The sequence below is a fragment of the Coregonus clupeaformis genome, unplaced genomic scaffold (assembly GCF_020615455.1).
Source record: "Coregonus clupeaformis isolate EN_2021a unplaced genomic scaffold, ASM2061545v1 scaf0334, whole genome shotgun sequence".
Taxonomy (NCBI): Eukaryota; Metazoa; Chordata; class Actinopteri; order Salmoniformes; family Salmonidae; genus Coregonus; species Coregonus clupeaformis.
Window position 1 is genome coordinate 92058 of NW_025533789.1, and position 16621 is coordinate 108678.

At 41.1% G+C, this 16621-nt stretch overlaps 1 protein-coding gene across 3 annotated transcripts; it reads left to right on the plus strand.

The window, feature by feature from the left end:
- The first annotated feature begins 6537 nt into the window (after nt 1-6537).
- LOC121561439 (eukaryotic translation initiation factor 4H) lies at nt 6538-15797 on the plus strand. 3 transcript variants are annotated; one of them, XM_041873997.1, is made up of 8 exons: nt 6538-6645; nt 9104-9291; nt 9408-9472; nt 10269-10365; nt 11292-11351; nt 11926-12081; nt 12561-12676; nt 13748-15797. In XM_041873997.1, the coding sequence occupies exons 1-8, from the start codon at nt 6581-6583 to the stop codon at nt 13772-13774; spliced, it is 774 nt and encodes a 257-aa protein (XP_041729931.1). In that variant the 5' UTR covers nt 6538-6580; the 3' UTR covers nt 13775-15797. The 3 variants fall into 3 exon arrangements, with proteins under 3 accessions (XP_041729931.1, XP_041729935.1, XP_041729942.1); XM_041874001.1 differs by having other exon boundaries at nt 9110-9291; XM_041874008.1 differs by lacking the exon at nt 11292-11351.
- Nucleotides 15798-16621: the final 824 nt, after the last annotated feature.

The following is a 16621-nucleotide window of genomic DNA, read 5'->3' on the forward strand; positions in this document are numbered from 1 at the left end:
GGTTGTTCTCGTAGAGTGATTTCAATAAAGAAAGTGCTGATTGCAACTCAGGATGCCGGTAGAGAGTGGACAGCTCAATTTTCAACTTCTCCTGGTTGCCCACAGGCCATAGCTTGGTTGCACACTGGAGTTCTGCGGTCAGAAGGAATGTATATACTGGGGGGATGTCCACCAACTTTGCTGCAATTAAGTGGTCACTTTCAGAAAATCTTTCTTGCACATGAGCAGCGATTGTGTCGCATGCCTCTTTCATCACGGGTGCAGTGTTAAGTTCTTTCTGCCTTGGTTCAGTGGCATCAACATGTCCTTTGGCCAGTGCATTAGTTTGCATCGCGAATGTTTTGAATGTTCAGCTTGAAGTTTGATATAACGTCTTTTGATACAGTATTGGTTCATGTTGTTGATCTCATATAGAGAGGACAAGGACACGCCATGTGTTATTGATGTCACTGGTGAGTGACAGAAGGTCAGCGTGCCAAGATAGATTGGGGGCCACTGGTGCTAATCTTAGAAGGAGTACATGATGGAATGGCCTGGCTAGGGTGCCACACAATACCATGTAGGGGGATCCTATTGTAGGAGATGAGTGACACTCAATAATGGTTGGCAACTGTGGGATGGAAGTAGCTCGGGAAACATTATATAAACTGAGAGATTCTTCTATGTAATTCATTCGGATGACAAGAGGCTACGCCCGTACCGCTTGTCATATGAATCCAGTACTGTAACCATTAAATAACCATGAAAAAACTCTCCATCTAAGTGGTCGACTACTCTCTTACATCCTGAAGTACGAGATACCAGAGAAACTTGTCATAACAAAGTTGTTGATTGCTCCGGCGATTCCTGCTGCATCAATGGTTTGTTTCTGCATTATGTTGTACAAAACATCCACCGCTGGCATGACCAAGGAAAAGAACTTGAGCAGTTGCAGAATTGTGGGATCCTTGAGTTTCATGAACAGGCCATAAGCCTCGATGATGGTGATCTCATCCCATCCAGGCTGCGTGCGGATGTCCTCCATGCACTGGGCCAGTGCCTCACGGTCCTCGCACACAGCATTGCCGGTTCTGCTTTTGAAGTTCCATCATGTACCCGGTGGCCTGGGGACCTGTCTTTTCATTGATTATTTTGGGTGAGCCCGTAAAAAAGGTGGAAAGGGAGGATAGGTCTGCAAAAAACACTTTAAACTTTCAAACACTTTCCTCCTGCACAAAGTTGTTGAAGTGTTAGATTCAGTTGGTGTGCGTAACAGTGCACAAATTGCACGTTTGGGTAAGTCTCCTTCAGTAGCGTTTGGACACCACATACATTACCACTCATCACCACTGCCCCGTCGTAGGTTTGTGCAACCAGCTTCTCCTTGACATTCAGTGGCGCTAGGACTTGTTTGATAGTGTTGGAGAGGCCAACACCAGTTTTGTCCTTCACCTCTACAAACTCCAAAAACCTCTCAAACACACGGTTGTCTGGTAACATGTAGTGCAGCACTATTACCATCTGTGATTTACAGGAGACGTCAGTGGTCTCGTCTGCCTGTACAGACGCAAAAGGAGTCTCAGACACCTCCTTAGCTATAGCTTCTCTGTACACTTCATACATACAATCCAAAAGTTGGTTTTGGATCGTGCTTGATGTACCCTTAAAAATGTTTTGGTCATCATAATACCTTTGTAGCCTGTAATCTCCTTCACGCATGGTCTCAAAGATCCACCTGAATAGCCTGGGTTCAAGAACAGGCTATTCAAACAAACAACATAAACAAGAAGTTGTGCTGTATTACAATTTCCACACATTTTAATGCATGCTATAATTCTGGCAAGCACATACCTATTCTCCTCCGTTTGTTGGTTGTGAAGGTCGATGGCTCGTCTATATGCGGTGTCTAGCTGAGCCACAACATTTGATTTCCCAAGCAATCCGAGTTTAACAGCGTTGTCTCTCATGTTTTGAGACCCTTTCAGACAGATGTTTTAAATCCTTAAACCCAGACTTGGACCACACACCGTCTCCACTGAGTAGCAGGCAGGGGAAGCAAAATAGTGATTGCTTTGAGATGTTTGCAGTTAGCCACTTCCAAACCACTCATTGTTGAATTTGCAATTTCCGACTTGTTGTGTAATGTTTATGTCCAATGGCCGATGAGCACCGAGACGTTTTATCAATAATTTATCTTCATATGACAAGGTTTGAAAAGGATTTGCCAGTAGATTGTCGACTTGATTCATGATGATGACTGCTAGCTTGCTAGCTAAGATTTTGAAAGTATGATGTTGACATGATCAGTCCAATCAAAGCTACTGTATAGTGCATTCAGAAAGTATTCAGAGTCAGACCCATTGACTTCTTCCACATTTTGTTATGTTACATGCTAATTCTAAAATTGATTCAATTGTTTTTTTTACCTCAATCTACCCACAATACACCATAAGGACAAAGCAAAAACAGGTTTTTAGACATTTTTGCAAATATATAAAATTAGAAAATACTGAAATATGACATTTACATAAGTATTCAGACCCTTTACTCAGTACTTTGTTGAAGCACCTTTGCTCCATTCATCTTTCCCTTATTCCTGACTAGTCTCCCAGTCCCTGCCGCTGATAAACATCCCCACAGCATGATGCTGCCACCACCATGCTTCACCGTAGGGATGGTGCCAGGTTACCTCCAGATGTGACGCTTGGCATTCAGGCCAAAGAGTCAATCTTGGTTTCATCAGACCAGAGCACCATGTTTCTCATGGTCTGAGAGTTCTTTAGGTGCCTTTTGGCAAACTCCAAGCGGGCTGTCATGTGCCTTTTACTGAGGAGTGGCTCCCATCTGGCCACTCTACCACAAAGGCCTGATTGGTGGAGTGCTGCAGAGATGGTTGTCCTTCTGGAAGGTTCTCCCATCTCCACAGAAGAACTCTGGAGCTCTGTCAGAATGACCATCGGGTTCTTGGTCACCTCCCTGACCAAGGCCCTTCTCCCCCAATTGCTCAGTTTGGCCGGGCGGCCAGCTTTAGTTTGGTGGTTCCAAACTTCTTCCAGTTAAGAATGATGGATAGCCCATAGGACTTCACGTTTTCGTTGATTTGTTATTTTGTCAAGTGTTTATTCGTCTTAATAAATATGTACACATCACGCTGCACCTTGGTCTGACCCGTCTCTCAATGACCGTGACAGGCTGTAACGTAACAAAATGTGGAGAAAGGGAAGTGGTCTGAATACTTTCCGAATGCACTGTAGATATAATGTGATTTGACGTAATTTCATCAGTGGCCAATGACCTTGAGCCTTCTTGGATGGGCACTTCTAATGTAACTCTATGGCAGCACACAAGGGGCTTGAATTTTCGAGCTCTCCCCGTAGATTTTGCAGTGAGGTAGTGTCCCTATGAGTGACAGAACACTGAGCCAATCACGGCGCAACTAGAGAACATTACCAACCCCTACGCTCTGTATTTCTGCTGGCTGCCCCACCACCACAGAAAGCACTGAGCTAGGCTGAAACACCTGCATTTTGGAGCTGCCTTACTCAAAAAAGCAAAAGAGACCATGTTTGTATGCGGCTTTATTTTTTTATTGTTTGCAAACTGATATGTGACATGTATTAATGCCAAAATTACATAGCTAAACAGCCCTGAATGACCCGTCACTACTGTTTGTATTTGACAGTATGATACATTTAGCCTATCCCTGCTCCCCTTCAACACTCATTCTAACGTTACACCTCTCAACTGCCCTTTTCAATCCTTGATTCTCATTTTTTGTAGGAATCGTCTAGCTTGGATGGAAGAATGGAGGAAGGAACAAAGGGAATGAGTATAGAAGTAATCCAGTCTGCTGAGTAAGAAATGTAAATAGCCTATGTTTTGCTGTCTATCTCTTTCTGTCTGTCTGCCTGCAAGATTGCTGAGGGACAACATAGTCAATGTACTTGCTAGGATAAATCTAACTTAGTGAAGACCTTAGGTAATGGTTAATCATGATTTGTCTCTGTCTTTACAGTTCCTGAAACATGTCAATGACCTGATGCATGGCCTCTACAGTAGTGCTTGGCCACACCCAGTTACCTATTCTGCCACATCCCAGGGAAAGGAAAGAGCAGAACCACCCCTCCTAAATCCATAGTCAGGAGCTAGGTTTCCATCCAATTGGCAACAGATGTTCACGTAAATATTCTAAAATCTGAATAAAAACAATATGCACATTTTCCCACCAGACATGTTTCCATCAAAATGACTTTTTGCGGATAAATTCCATTGTACCGAATAAAAAATACAATTGAAAAAGGGTTTCCATAGCATTTTCAACTCTACTTATTGTTTTGTCACAAAAAACATTAAAGTACTACTTAAGTCGTTTTTGGAGGGTATCTGTACTTTACTTTACTATTTATATTCTTCACAACTTTTACTTTTACTTCACTACATTCCTAAAGAAAATAATGTACTTTTTACTCCATACATTTCTGGGCTGATCCCTCACCTTCCTCATGATCATTGATGCCCCACAAGGTGAGATCTTGCATGGAGCCCCAGACCGAGGGTGATTGACCGTCATCTTGAACTTCTTCCATTTTCTAATAATTGTGCCAACAGTTGTTGCCTTCTCACCAAGCTGCTTGCCTATTGTCCTGTAGCCCATCCCAGCCTTGTGCAGGTCTACAATTTTATCCCTGATGTCCTTACACAGCTCTCTGGTCTTGGCCATTGTGGAGAGGTTGGAGTCTGTTTGATTGAGTGTGTGGACAGGTGTCTTTTATACAGGTAACGAGTTCAAACAGGTGCAGTTAATACAGGTAATGAGTGGAGAACAGAAGGGCTTCTTAAAGAAGAACTAACAGGTCTGTGAGAGACGGAATTCTTACTGGTTGGTAGGTGATCAAATACTTGTGTCATGCAATTAAATACAAATTAATTACTTAAAAATCATACAATGTGATTTTCTGGATTTTTAGATTCCGTCTCTCACAGTTGAAGTGTACCTATGATAAAAATTACAGACCTCTACATGCTTTGTAAGTAGGAAAACCTGCAAAATCGGCAGTGTATCAAATACTTGTTCTCCCCACTGTATGTACACTACCGTTCAAAAGTTTGGGGTCACTTATACATTTCCTTGTTTTCGAAAGAAAAGCAAATTTTTTGTCCATTAAAATAACATCAAATTGATCAGAAATACAGTGTTAATGTTGTAAATGGCTATTGTAGTTGGAAATGGCTGATTTTTAATGGAATATCTACATAGGCGTACAGAGGCCCATTATCAGCAACCATCAGTCCTATGTTCCAATGGCACGTTGTGTTTACTAATCCAAGTTTATCATTTTAAAAGGCTAATTGATCATTAGAAAACCCTTTTGCAATTATGTTAGCACAGCTGAAAACTGTTGTGCTGATTAAAGAAGCAATAAAACTGGCCTTCTTGAGACTAGTTGAGTATCTGGAGCATCAGAAATTGTGGGTTCGATTACAGGCTCAAAATGACCAGAAACAAAGAACTTTCTTCTCAAACTTGTATTTGTCCTCTTGCTCAGTTGTGCAACGGGGCCTCCCACTCCTCTTTCTATTATGGTTAGAGCCAGTTTGCGCTTTTCTGTGAAGGGAGTAGTACACAGTGTTGTACGAGATCTTCAGTGTCTTGGCAATTTCTCGCATGGAATAGCCTTCATTTCTCAGAACAAGAATAGACTGATGTGCCATTTGAACACAGGACTGATGGTTGCTGATAATGGGCCTCTGTACACCTATGTAGATATTCCATAAAAAAAAATTGCAATTCCAGCTACAATAGCCATTTACAACATTAGCAATGTCTACACTGTATTTCTAATCAATTTGATGTTATTTTAATGGACAAAAAAATTGCTTTTCTTTCGGAAAACAAGGACGTTTGTAGGTGACCCCAAACTTTTGAACGGTAGTGTATATTGTGCCTTCTGGTTTGCTTAATATAAGCAATTTGAAATTATTTATACTTTTACTTTTACTTTTGATACTTACAGTATCATACGTTTGGCAAATTCGTAACATATTCTACATTTCGCAAATTCGTAACACATAATACGAATTGTAAAATTAACATATCATACGAAATGGGCCATGAACATCCACAAATGAATACATACCATATGAAACGTAAGTAATCATACTAAATGGAATTTCTCGGATTTATGTCAAGAATATTACGAAATGCTCGGAGACCAGGTTGGCATGGTGTAACTCCAGCTGGGTTGGGGGTAGGCCACATTGATATTCCTGTAGATAATAGCATGGAGATAGTGTTGGCTAAAGGACTATACTTCTGTATGAATTGCCTAACATCATATGCACCTTTTTCTTACAGTAGTAGTATGCCCAGCCAGGATAAATACCAATATCCAGATGCAAAACACTAATGATACTGGGGTTGGATGTTGTTGTTTTACTGATATTTAATTTAGTTAGGGGATTAGCTAACCTGTAGTATCTATCTGACTGTGCAGAAAGTGTTTGTTATGGTTCAGGCACTGAAAGGACAACTAAAATTGAGCTACCCCTATATTGAAGGTCCTTCGACACCCAACTGCTTTCTCCAACAGCAATCTCGGCAATGGCGGATTACGATAACTACGATGACCGGGATCGGGCTTACGGTAGTTTTGGTGGAGGCAGAGGGTAAGAAAATACCTGGACGAATAGAATGTGTCAGTATTACTGTATGGTAATGTGAGAAAACGCACTGATGCCTCAGGTTTATGCAGGGGCTTGTTTGAAATTCTTCTGAAAGATAGGCCTGGGTTCAGGACACAGGCCAGACAGTGCTAGTGGCTAGCCTCTCACGGCCGCTTTGATGAATGGGAAACCGGTATTGAGGGCGGGGAAAACTCGTGGATTGACCATAGCTAGCTACTTACAGATGTGCGTGTGATATTTTCCATTACAGGTTGTTAGCGACATATTAATGTCGGTTTGACAATACATATTATGACATGGTTATGATTGCAAGACATTTTATAATTCTTACAGACTGCCAGCATGGCACTTGGCGCCAGCAACTCGTTAAACAGCCCACATGGGCTGCATGTTGTGCTAGCAAGTCAGGGATTGCGTCGAATGGCCAAATCGGGTGATAACAAATCGGATGTCAACATGCACCATTCTCCGAAATCATTGTCAATACATAGCATGTTTAGTTAGCTAGTTAGCTATTAATCATTATTCAATGCACAAGCCTTTTGATGCCTTGTTAGTGGTAACGTTAGCTAGCTAGCTAGACTGCTAGCTAGACTAATTTGTGCTAATTGCATGAAGATTTATGCGGAGAACTAGCTAGTATGCTAACTCTGCTAGTTAGTCTAGTTTGGGCCCAGTGCACCATGCATCCATTCCTATCTAGTTTGATGCGCGCACTCGTCAGCTAGTTAGCTAGGTTTTAATGATTTGCAATGCATTTAACTAACATAACGTGGGCTAACTCGTGCATTGACGCCAGTCATTCAATACCAGGAACAAATTGTAAACGTTACGTGCTAACGATGTTGCGGCGATACTGAAATGTATTCTGAAACTCAGTCATAGCTAGGTAGCTAGCTAGCCAGAACTTCAAAATAACCTAATCAACGAAAACACTAGAAATTAGACTAGGTAGCTACCGGCATAAACTATATCCAGTTAAAATGTGATCCATTGGATAGGATAAACGTAACTGATAATATCGAAGATCTGGGCTTTTTCTGTATGCCACCCCTTGTCAGTGACTGTCATAACATTAACGTTAGTTGTTGTAATCATATTCTGCTTTGCTTGATTCACACAGGAAAGGAGTTGGAGCCCCTGATCCTGAAATACCTAAACTAGTGCTGTATCTATTGGGCTACCTGGCATAAATTAATTTCACACCATGGCCAAATAACTACAGATTATCACCATACCTCTTATCAAATGCTATGTAAGATCACAACAGCCAACATGGTTATTTTACAAAATATCGCTTGCTCTCCTTGCTAATTGTGGGATAGATCCAAATGCCCAACCTCCCTTGGAAGACCCTTTTCAGTTGAATGCATTCAATTGTGCAACTGACTAGATATCCCCTTTCCCTTGTTGGGGCCTATAGCTAGGTGGCTGAACCTCTTGGTTCTGCCTGGTCGCCTAGTTTGCTTTGACACCCGAGGAATGCAGCAGGCATGCAGTACCCCATCTGCATTTCTCAGCCCCGTCAGATTGGAGTGCTATTGCCAGCAAGGGAACAGGTTCCTTGAAGTTTTGGCAAAGCCCCACCACTCCTCATGAGGAGCATACATTTTTTACATTTACATAATTATAGCAGACTCTCTTATATCCAGTGCACTCATCTAAGTTCAGTAGGGGAAAACAATTACATAGCACAGTCATTGCAAGTAGACCCTTCTTCGAAATGGCTGTTATCTGTGCACAGGAACTTCTGCTGTTCATTGAGAAAAGTTAATTATTTTGTGTAGAGGTGCTGACAAATGGAGAACAAACTGTAAACTATAAAAATAGTTGTGTGTATATATATATATATATATATATCTCAAACAAACTCCCAGTAATTTATTAGGTAAAACAGCAATGTTTCGGCATCACTGTGCCTTCTTCAGGGTAAAAAAAAATTGAAACACATGGCAGCTCTGTATTATTTTTTACCAGTATTTAGCCCAACAGGGCTGCTGTCTTTTTCTGTGTGCTGCTCACACTGTTGGCATTGAAATGGAACAGATTATTATGTTTCTGTGTCAATTCTTTATCCAGTTTCCAGACAGCCTAGTCCTATTTCCTGTATTGTATGTGCAACGTTATGTATTTTCCTATGGGATCTGAGCTGTTGATCTTTGGTATTATGATTGGTAATGGATCTGTCCGAGTGTACCTCATTTATCGAAGGCTCAGAGAAAATCAGATGAAAAGTATGACTGCACTACCTCTGTGCCACGGTTTTGCCTGTGACTCAGTTAATGTCCCAATTATCAACCATCATCTCCTGCTCAGACTCTCAGCCATTGATACTATTAGTCCTTAGTCATTCTTGACCAGGAAAAACACAGGGTCCTGTACGTGGGGAGTGGCTATCTGTTGTAGTCTGTTCTCTCACGGAGGTGTTCGTTTCTGGTAGACCCAGAGGTGGCAGTGGACCTGGTGGACCCCGCAAGCAGAAGGATCTACCCACAGAGCCCCCATACACAGCCTACGTGGGCAACCTGCCCTTCAACACAGTACAAGGAGACATAGACACCATTTTCAAAGACCTCAGTGTCAGGAGTGTTCGACTAGTCAGAGACAAAGAAACAGACAAGTTTAAAGGTGAGCAAGCACCCGTTTGTCGTCGTCTTAGTAAAGCATAACCTCAAACATCACAAGCCACGGCAACACAGTTTTGTTTGTTATTTTTCTTAACCAAATTAATTTTCTCCTTTCAGGTTTTTGTTATGTAGAGTTTGATGACTTGGAATCCCTTAAAGAAGCTTTGACGTATGATGGTGCAGTGAGTACCTGCAATTAGTTTTCTCAGGTCCTCATTTGTATCTGGTTCATAAATGTAAAAGGGAAACTGTGGTTTAGTGTTGTCACAATACTCAGGATCACAGGAATGAATTTCCAGTCAAAATTATGGAAACAAACAGCTGTATGTTTTTTAATTTTTTTATAGCTATAGCACACACTATTTAACATAAAACAGGTTCTTAAACTGAGACCTCAGCGTTATATGATGTGGCCATGAGCAGCAATGTGAATCAAAGATATTGCAGAGTGGCACTGATGCAAGAGGCTGCTGAGCATTCACACAGAGCATCTGCATAAGAGTTCACTTCACTCATACAACGTGACAACTGCGGAGGAGATTAGCCTCTGCTATTGCCCTCTTTGTTGTTTTGGAAATCATCCCGATTCTTCTGTTTATTCATGCATCGCTGAGTATACCTTAAAAGGACCATACAGTTGTCTGCTTCGTATGGAAAATCGGATTATTGTGATATGGGTATCGTGACAATGGAATACATCTATGCTGTTTTTGCATAAAACAAATAAAACTGTCCCCAACACTATGATAAACTTAGTTGGTTTTGCACCTTTCATAAAATAGATTGCAGTCCAAAGTGCTTTAAAAGTTAGTACAGTGACAACCGAATATCATTTTATAAAAGGGACAATTAAATGGAGCGACACGTCCAACAGTGATGTATTTGTAGGACATAAACACTGTCGGAAGCCTTATCAGAGAAGCGGACCACATTGTTTCATTTCCTCCTAGTGCTGACTTGTACCTTCCCGCTCCCCAGCTCCTTGGAGACCGGTCACTCAGGGTTGACATAGCAGAGGGCCGAAAGCAAGAGAGAGGCGCCGGAGGATTCGGGTACCGGGGGAACGACAGAGGAGGTACCTTCTTGTGCTAACTTGTTTGTTCCTCTTATGACTACTGCTTAGTATATTTATTGATTATTAATATGTAGTATATTATTACAACTACAAAGAAATATCAATGACTTACGTCAGCTGATTCAGTGTTGATCTTTTACATTCTCTAATGAGTCAAGATAAATTGATTTGTGGATTGTCTTAACTGTAAATATTAATATGAAGTAACAATACCTCATGGCCTAGATTTGAATAATTATGCATCTTTAACATTGACCTAAGACTATCATCTTTCACCATCATACTCAAATCCAAGGCGTCTTAAAATCTGTCAATTATCAGAAGCTTTGCTGTTCTGTTTGAGTTTGCGGCCATCTAAGCATACAGTGTATTCCACTTATAACAATAACGGAAGAATCAATCATTTATTGTGGTCATAAAAAACGTGACAAGATGCTTGTACATCACTTTTATAGATCAATGGATTATGTAATCCGCTATAATCAAATCATCAGTCCTTATAAGAGGAGTGCATTGCTGAATGACTACTACCACTGTTGCCTCTTTGGCCTTATTCTTGTTGTATTTCACTACATGCTGGGATATGAGAATACCTGGCACTTCATAATGTATCCATTCACACTTACTCACTCACACATCGATCTTACGCCTTTCTCTCCTGCTTCCTTTTCCCGAGGTAAATCGTGCTTGACCAGTTTAGCTCTACAACCCTACAAATATGAGCAGCTAAACTAAATATTTTCTACCTTCTCTACTTTCCTAACCAAAGACTTCAACTAGCTGTCTCTAGAAGTAGTACTACTAACCTAGGCCCTTGGCTAACCAGCACTAGGCCCTTGGCTAACCAGCAGGTGGGTTCCTCACCCCTGCCTCAGCCCTAAGCACCACTCACCCCTGTTGTTAAAACTGAGCCCTGTCCCCTGCAGGCCGAGGGGGCTCTCGTGGAGGTGGTCCCAGAGGAGGTTCCAGAGATGACTACGAAGGAGGTGGGATGAGCGTTCCGCTGGTTTAGCCGGTCCCCAACCGGTCATTAGAGCAGACCAAGTTTGACTGCTGCAGTTTAAGATCCGAGCAGTGCAGTACAGTACAGTGGGTAGAGCGAGCACCAAGCTAAGGAAGCAAACCAATTGCTCCCATTTTTTGATTTGTGAATCTGCAGAATAGTTTGATATAAGCAGTATGTGATTTCCTCCCCCCATAGGAATTCACATAGGTTTTTCTTTTGCGATTTACACTGTTTTTTTGTCCCTTGGTGCATTTTGTTTGTTATCCCTCTGTCATCACTCATACAGGAGGTTCACCTCATTTTCATGTGTCACCTTACAGGGCTGCTCCAGGTGCTGGGCAAGGACAGAGATTTAATTTAGTCAGATCTGCAATGTTTAGAATGTTACTGAAAGGAATGTGGTGTTTAGAGCTCACAAGATTCATTATCTTTATTCCACGAGAGAATCATGTTTGTTCTACACTATACTTTATCTGAACGTTCTGTGACATTGTACTCCTGAATGAGCCCAAGACTGTCTAACCTGTCTCTTCCCTCTGCATCTCCTCGCGTAGGCTACAGAGGAGATGACGACTTCGGACGAGGCCGAGGAGGCGGCCGCGGTGGTGACCGAAGGGGAGGCGGTGGAGGAGTAGGCATGGGGGGACGCTACAGGGATGGCGGACCACCACCGCGCGCTGGAGCGGAAGACTTCAGAGAACCCTCTGACGGTGTCACAATCTCTCTTATCTCATATAAAACACTCTAGACCAGAGGTACTCCCATTACAGTGTGGAGGTCTGAAGGAATACAGTTATTTTTTTATTTTTCTCCGCTGTAGTTAGTTAATTGATTGATAGATGTCGCTGATTGGTCAGAGACTCCACTCAACTGGTGTCCCACGCCTGAATTAGTCCCTGATTAGAGGAGAATAATGAAAATAAGCAGTACTTCTGGCATCAAGGTTTGAGGAAAAAGAACCCTAGGCAATGTTTAGTCATGGAAGAACGGATCAGTTTAGATGGATTTTTGATTGGTTTGTGCATTGTTACAGTACAGCTTTTGTGAAGATGATGTGAAGGTGTCAATATTGACCCCTCATTTAATCTACTGAAAAACCCTGAACCCAGTGGCCACCTATTTGATGTGATAACATTAGACTTGGCCAGTTAATCATGTTATTCAATTTTTTTGTTGTTGCTTTCCACAGAGGAGAGGGCGCAGAGACCACGGCTTCAGCTGAAGCCACGCACGGTGGCTGCCCCACTAAACCAAGTTGCCAACCCCAACTCTGCCATATTTGGTGGAGCCAAGCCGAGGGAGGAGGTAATTCCCAAAGACAAACCTTAAGAGATTGACCAGGCCTCAAAGCCCGGGAGGGGAGGGCAGGGACGGTGTAGAAAAACGAAACGATGCCAATGGGATACGTTAATGGGATACGTTAACGGCTTCTGTTAGCGTTCCTCTATCGGAGATGACGAACTGAACAAAACCCTCTTTCTGAGTTAAGTTTGAGTGAAATATTTATTTGAGACTGAATTAAAAACAAGAGGAGAATACACATACTCTTGGAAAAATAATACAACACACAAACACCCAAAGAGCAGCTTGTGAATGCATGTTAAACTGTTAACATGGTTTTTACGTACACCTCTGCTTCCCTGTGATTAGTGCCTGCTTTGTCTGTAGTTTTATTGGGGGAAGGTCCATTCACATGTTGATTGCAGTAAAGGATGAATACAATTGAGATGAAAAGTAACCTTTTCAGTTTATTTAGTAGTATAATTCACTACGATATTCGACCCTCTGATGTGTGTTGGAATTGAAGTATCTCTGGACCCCAACTCTGAAGTAGTCGCTATGCTTGCATGTGGGTAGGCATTGATCCCCACAATAATTCTGACCCCTTTACAAAATGTAATATAACATGAATTGTTAGAATAGAATGGTTTGCGCTGATGGTTTGGTTCATGGCTGTTGTGGCTGAGCTTCTGTAGGGAGTCGAAGGTTTTGTTATCACAGTTGGTCGACACGACACCTTCATTGTCTTAAGAGATTCTGCACCCCTCCTACACACTCACCAACAAGAAAGCCTGGTCAGAAATGTGCTGCTGTTGTTTCTGTTTAGCCCCTATGACTTCCAAATGTAAATTGGCGTTATGTTAAAATGCATTGTTCAGCCATATGGTCAGTGTTCAGTTTGGGAACAGTGCAAAAAATAACGAACAATTTTCATTAGTGGAGCTGTTAAGGTCATTGTATCTGCTTAACTATCCAATTGTAGTGTAGTTGTTAAACTATTTTATAATTTCTCTTATTATTAAATCATTTAACATTTCCCCCAGAATTGAACCTGTCTAACCATAATGTTTTTCTGTTTGTTTCCCATTCTCAAAGCTTGAAAAAGAGGCAGAAAAGGAATAGATATATCCACATGGCTGCATTATTCTGGAAGTCTACTTTGGATCTACTGGCTTTGTTTACCAAAAATCTTTCAAAGACTTCTCCCAAAGAAAGCTCGCTGGGGAGTCAGGCGCTGGGTTCCTCTTTCTGCTCGCTAACACAAAGCAGGCCTTCATCTAATTGGTAAAAGAGCAGTTGGACCCAAGGCTGCTGTGAGGGGCAGGGGCCAGGCCTATGTCAACCTGACCCGTATCCCACACACATCAAAAGGAACTCGGGACAGTGGCTTCAGTTTGGTTCTGTTGCCTTTTGGGTAAGGACTTTGATGTGTCACTTTCTCTTATCTTTCCCAAAGCATCCTTTGTGTTCACCAAATGATTTGCAGTTTTAGACATACAGCAGTCAAAAGGCTGTTCCTTTGGTGTCTTTTATATATTTTTGTCCGAAATTTCTGCTCAATTTGTGAAATGATTATCATTTCAGCTTCAAATTTCCACTGTCTTAAATATTAAATGATAACATTGCCAAGAGAACTGAATCCTTATTGTTGTCTCTCAATGTGTAATTCTGGAACCCGATTGAAAGATTTTTGATCTTAGTCTGTTAAATCCAGGCAAAATGGCTTCCTGCATAATGGAGCGAAAGTGTTTTAGAGGAGCGGCTGAAGTGCGCACTAGATTAAATCAAAAACATGGGTTATTGCAACGGTCTTGATGTCTGGCAACTTTTTACTTCCACAGCTTGATAGTTGTATGCATTTTATCAACAAAAAAAATTGATCACTTAAACACTGCAAAATGTACAACTTTAACATAGGAAACTTAACTGAACAAAAATCAACTGCTCTCATTTGTCCCATGGAGACTGGCTAAATCTAGTCTGCCTACCAGTAGATCGTGTAGGAGGATGCTTTTGAGAATTTGTGTGTTGCGACCATTTTTATTTACATTTGACTGGTTATGAAATTTAGTAAGTGATACCTTGTTCCTACTGTACTATAGAAAGATCTGTTTGTTTTATTTTATTTCATTTTTCCTACACTGTTTATGGCAATAAAATGTATCATCTTACATTAATTATTATCAAGAATGTGTTTAAATGGGATGGGTGAATAAGTCAAGGCAATGAAGTAGTTCTCTGAGAACACAAAGCAATGTGAACATAGAAGAAAAACATTTTAATTTAATGGAACAGGGCAGGCATTGTTTTGAAAAAGTTAACTCTGTAAGGAACATGCATACATATCCAGTTTCAGTCCATTTAAGTTATTGTTGATTATTCCCTACACATTTTCTTTCTATGTTCACAAGTGTCTTTCTGCACACATTAGAAACAACTAATGTATCGCATGCAGAGAACCTAGTTCCTCATCCTCAATGCTTTCCCCACAGGATTACAACATAATGCAGAGGGTATGTGGAATACCATTTTGAGGCCTGTTATGCACCGTACAGTAGCTCGAGGTGCAGGGACCGGATCCTTTTCAGTGTTTGTGTGAATGCCAGACAGAATCCTTGTTCTGAATTTATGGTTAGTTGAACTTTGAGAACAGGGGTGTATTCATTATGAAAACTGTTTAAGAAGTTGTTTCTATTGGAGAAATTTCAGGTAGGTCCCGCCTTGTTTCGTTTGCTTCGGTTTAAGAAACGTTTTGCAACAATCAGTGTAATGAATATGCCCCTGAGCAATACTTTTTTTTGTTGCTTTGTTTTGTTTTGATTGAAGCACCCAATATTCATTTTAAATTGGCTTTGTTTTGCAGAGGGTAGATACAGCTGAAAATATAACAGGTTTTGGTATTTTGAACAATCTTTTAAATAAAACAATTGCATTTTCTGTCACTGCTTACATGAAAAGGTTTGGTATTTTTTTTATCTGAAGGAAGTACCAGTATCAAACATTCTAGTATGAAGAACATTCATTTCGCATTTAGTCCTTCGGGGAACAATCTTGAGAAAGTTGAAAGTATTAGGCCACTGTGTTGACCGAATTTTGTCAATAAATCTTCACTCTAAACACGTTTTGGTGTGTCAAGTACAACATATTTAATCGCCTGCTGACTCTTTGTCCAATAACCCACATGGCTTGTCATGCATAATGTCATTGTTTTCTTGGTAATGTCTGAGTGAGGATCATCCTGAGATTATAATGTTAAGAATTTCTATATTCTGTCAAACCTCTGTGACCGAATGGCTGGCCGAAAGATATATATATATATATTCCTGTCTACAATATTCTGAAAGATGCATCCCTAATGCTTAATATTGCTTCAAATATTTCAGTTTTGCAGATGGAAATTAGCCTGAGTGCCAGTATGTGCTGTCATGTTAACTCATAGTCATGCCAATGACACAGCAATGGAGTTGGCATTGGCAAGAGCACAAACAAATCAGGAACCAGGCTAGATGGAAATGTTTGACAGATTTATATTCCGTATGAAGTCATTCATCGTGTTCTGCTAGTTTCAACCCTTTGAATAAGCCTATGGTGAATATAGGCCTACCCCATGTGAAGCGCTCAGAGTACACATTTGTATGCGCAATACCAGGGCCACAAATAGGCAAATGTTGTGGAAAGTTGCAGATACAAATGTCATGAATAGATCTGACACAATTCCTTATTTTACATATCCGAGAGGGATGTTTGGTCTACATGCTGTATTTCCATCTGAACGTCGCACAATGTTGTGCCCTGCTGAATGCAACCCGGTAGTCATCGGCTATGGTGGGCAGATTGGAATTGAAAATGTCATAAAGGGCAGATCCCACACTTCCAATGAGATGCACCGCAACCTCTAGCTATACCCCACAACATTGTGTTTGAATAAAAGTGCAGGGAGAGTTATATAGCCTACTGGTGCAGTGATCA

Excerpts from the sequence above, each read along its gene's own strand:
- LOC121561439 (XM_041873997.1), top strand. The coding sequence starts at position 6,581 with ATGGCGGATTACGATAACTACGATGACCGGGATCGGGCTTACGGTAGT. Across the intron at positions 9,292-9,407 it reads AGAAACAGACAAGTTTAAAG|GTTTTTGTTATGTAGAGTTT; the intron begins GTGAGCAAGCAC and ends TTCTCCTTTCAG. Across the intron at positions 9,473-10,268 it reads CTTTGACGTATGATGGTGCA|CTCCTTGGAGACCGGTCACT; the intron begins GTGAGTACCTGC and ends CCCGCTCCCCAG.